Source organism: Quercus suber, unplaced genomic scaffold (genome assembly GCF_002906115.3).
Source record: "Quercus suber isolate HL8 unplaced genomic scaffold, Cork oak 2.0 scaffold_274, whole genome shotgun sequence".
In the NCBI taxonomy this organism is placed as follows: Eukaryota; Viridiplantae; Streptophyta; class Magnoliopsida; order Fagales; family Fagaceae; genus Quercus; species Quercus suber.
Window position 1 is genome coordinate 5,524 of NW_027069730.1, and position 3,281 is coordinate 8,804.

General features: G+C 36.6%; 1 protein-coding gene across 1 annotated transcript; it reads left to right on the forward strand.

Annotated features, from left to right (window-relative positions):
* The first annotated feature begins 230 nt into the window (after positions 1 to 230).
* Positions 231 to 3,027, forward strand: LOC112017390 (putative UDP-glucuronate:xylan alpha-glucuronosyltransferase 4). Its single transcript, XM_065781659.1, has 2 exons — positions 231 to 969; positions 2,077 to 3,027. Exons 1-2 carry the CDS (start codon positions 231 to 233, stop codon positions 3,024 to 3,026), a joined length of 1,689 nt encoding a protein of 562 aa, XP_065637731.1. The 3' UTR covers position 3,027.
* Positions 3,028 to 3,281: the final 254 nt, after the last annotated feature.

Sequence of the window (3,281 nt, forward strand, 5' to 3'; positions counted from 1 at the left end):
AAAAGGAAAACGCACAAAAGAAAAACACAACGTTGAAATAATTGTTATCCAAACACTCACATAGAGTGAAATAGTGAGAAGATTTTTATTTCCAAAAATGACAAGATCAACATGCGCATCCATGCAAGATTCCTTAAAACCCCCCTTTGGGATATAAATACACTTCAAAGTTCTCCCACTTACACCACCACACCAAAACTTGGGGAGCTCAATCAAATCAAATCAAATCAATGGGTTCCAAAACTTCTTCTTCTACTAGAGCAAAACCCTTCATTTTCTTTCTCCTCTTCCTCTCATCCTCCCTCTTTTTCACTGTGTTAACCTTTAGACCAAAGCCAAACCTTATTAACACACATGGGCTTCAACATCAAGCCAAGATATCAAATGGGTTCAATCTTATTGCAAATGAATTCAAGGGTAAGAATGTTAAAGTTGGTTTGGTAAACATTGTGGGTGATAGAATAGAAGCTACATACAGATTACTTGGATTATCAGAGTCAAAAACTGAGACTGTCAAGGTAAGGTTTGATCATGTGTCCAAGGATTTGACATGGAGGGACTTCTTCCCTGAAAGGATTGATGAAGATGAGAAATGGGCTCCACCCAAGTGCCCGGAGATACTATTGCCGAGGAAGGAGGATTATGAGGACCTTGATGTGGTAATAGCTAGGACTCCATGTGATAAGGTTAAAGAGAATAAAGGGATTAGGGATGTGTTTAGGTTACAAGTCAATTTAGTGGTGGCTAATCTGGTGGTGAGGAATGGATGGATTAGTCCTGATGTTAATCGGACGGTGTATGCTGTGTTCATCGGGTCTTGTGAGCCAATGGTGGAGATCTTCAGATGTGATGATCTTGTGATGCATCAAGGAGATCATTGGGTGTATAAGCCTGAGTTGAGGAGGTTGAAGCAGAAGGTACTCATGCCTTTTGGGTCATGCCAACTTGCTCCTAGTTATGCACAAACGGGTAAGTTTTAGTTTGATCAGAGTTTCTTTGTGCAGTTTTGTTGATACGCTATAATTAGACATGACACTTAATTTCTACCATTTATTTATGTATTTTTGTATTATTGATTGAGGAGATTAATTTATTTACAAAATATTTATTGGCAATTAAGGAAAGTTTTCTTTCCATAATTGATAATTAACCTGCCAAACTTTTCCAAATTCAGCATGCTATGTTTTGGCTTTTTTTTTTTTTTCGTTATCATGACAGTGATGGCTGATGAGAAAAGAAATGACCGCAGGGAAATGATGTGATCAAAATTCTTGAATAATATTATTGAGTTCTAACTATTGTAATTTGTATAAAAAACTAAGACTTTATTAAAGGATAGACCATCTCCCCATATAGGCAATAACAAAACCAAATTGAGTTGGTACTTTTTAGTTACCAGGATTGACATTTCCATATCAGTTTTCGCTTTTTTTTTTGGTAAGTTTTTTAACAGAATAAGACTCCTCTCTCTCTCTCTCTCTTTTAATAAGCAGAATAAGTCAGTTAGAAAAAAATAATTAAATACGTATGAGGGGATTAAAAAAAGAAAATGGATGTGCAAGTTAATAGTTATGTATGGTCCAATGGAGCTGCTCAAATAGTCAAATCCATTTCGTCATGATTTTTTTTTTCTTTATTAGATTAAGGGGAATATTTTCACCAATGCAAAATACACCTAATACACAAGGTTCGTCAAGTACTCAGATGCAAATGTCTGAACAAGTAGTAAAAGGGTGGAGTGGAAATATATAGATGGGTGTAAGATTCAATTTTTTTGAAATTAACATACATAAAAAGAATATGAAAAAGACCTTAAGAGTGTTGTAGCTCAGCATTGATTTGTCATTTTTATAAGGGGAACCAAGATTTGAATCATTCCTCTCCTATTTATTGAAGCAATCAAATGATATATATATATATACATTTTTTTTTTTTTTGAAAAAAGATCAAAAGAAAAAATTCTAGTAGCACGTCTCATAACAAGAACCTTTGTCAAGCAATTTTAATAATATCCTACATTAGAATTTAGAACTATATAACAATTTTAAAGCTTTTGACTCTTTTAATTAGGTCAAGAGGTGTGGAGAAATTTTATGTCAGAATCAGGACAACAGAAGCACAGCATTACCTTACACCACCATAAGAAGGCATATGCAACAGTCCTCCATTCTTCAGAAGCTTATGTTTGTGGTGCAATAGCCTTAGCTCAAAGCATCATTCAGAGCAACTCCACCAAAGACCTGGTCCTCCTTGCTGATCACTCCATTAGTTCCAAGTCCATCCGAGGCTTAAGAGCCGCCGGATGGAAGATCAAACGCATCAAACGCATCCGAAATCCATTTGCCAAAAAGGGTTCTTACAATGAGTGGAACTACAGCAAGCTACGCGTATGGCAACTAATAGAGTATGACAAAGTTATTTTTATAGATGCTGATCTTTTAGTCCTAAAGAACATAGATAAATTCTTTGTTCACCCACAAGTATCGGCTGCAACAAATAATATGATGATTTTTAATTCTGGGGTCATGGTAATTGAACCATCATTGTGCACGTTCAAGGAGTTATTGTCTAAGAGTTTCAAGCTGGAGTCATATAATGGTGGTGAGCAAGGATTTCTTAATGAAGCTTTTACATGGTGGCACCGGTTGCCTACAAAGCTTAATCAGCTCAAAATTTTCGATGAGTCGAACAATGAGAAGCATGAGATAGCAGAGGATAGTTATACAATGCAATATTTGGGGTTGAAGCCATGGATGTGTTACAAGGACTATGATTGTAATTGGGACAAGTTGGATCACCATCAGTTTGCTAGTGACTCAGCCCACAAGAGGTGGTGGCAAGTTTTCGAGGCCATGCCAAAGTATTTGCAACCATATTGTGGACTCACTAAGGAAATGGATGCAAGGATAAGGAAATGGAGAGGGATGGCTAGGAGAGCTAGTTTGGCTGATGGGCATTGGAGAATCAAGGTTGAGGACCCGAGACAACACCATTTTGTGGACTACTTGAGGGATGCCAACAGTTGAATCGAACACAATACTATTTGTTCTAATAGTTCTTTTTTTTTAGGGGGGGGACAATCAGAAAAGAAAAACCCTAATTATCAAAATTAAAAACCCTTTCTTTTTGTTTGAGAGTTGAGACGTACGTGAAGCAGACTTGAGTTTTTATCGGGGCTTTACTCCGATGCGGTGGGTTTTCATTAGCCAATAAGGGCACTCCTACTTTTGCATAAAATATTATTTAGGATTTGTTTGGCTACCAATTATTGCTAAAAACTG

Excerpts from the sequence above, each read along its gene's own strand:
- LOC112017390 (XM_065781659.1), top strand. The coding sequence starts at position 231 with ATGGGTTCCAAAACTTCTTCTTCTACTAGAGCAAAACCCTTCATTTTC. Across the intron at positions 970-2,076 it reads TCCTAGTTATGCACAAACGG|AGGTGTGGAGAAATTTTATG; the intron begins GTAAGTTTTAGT and ends AATTAGGTCAAG.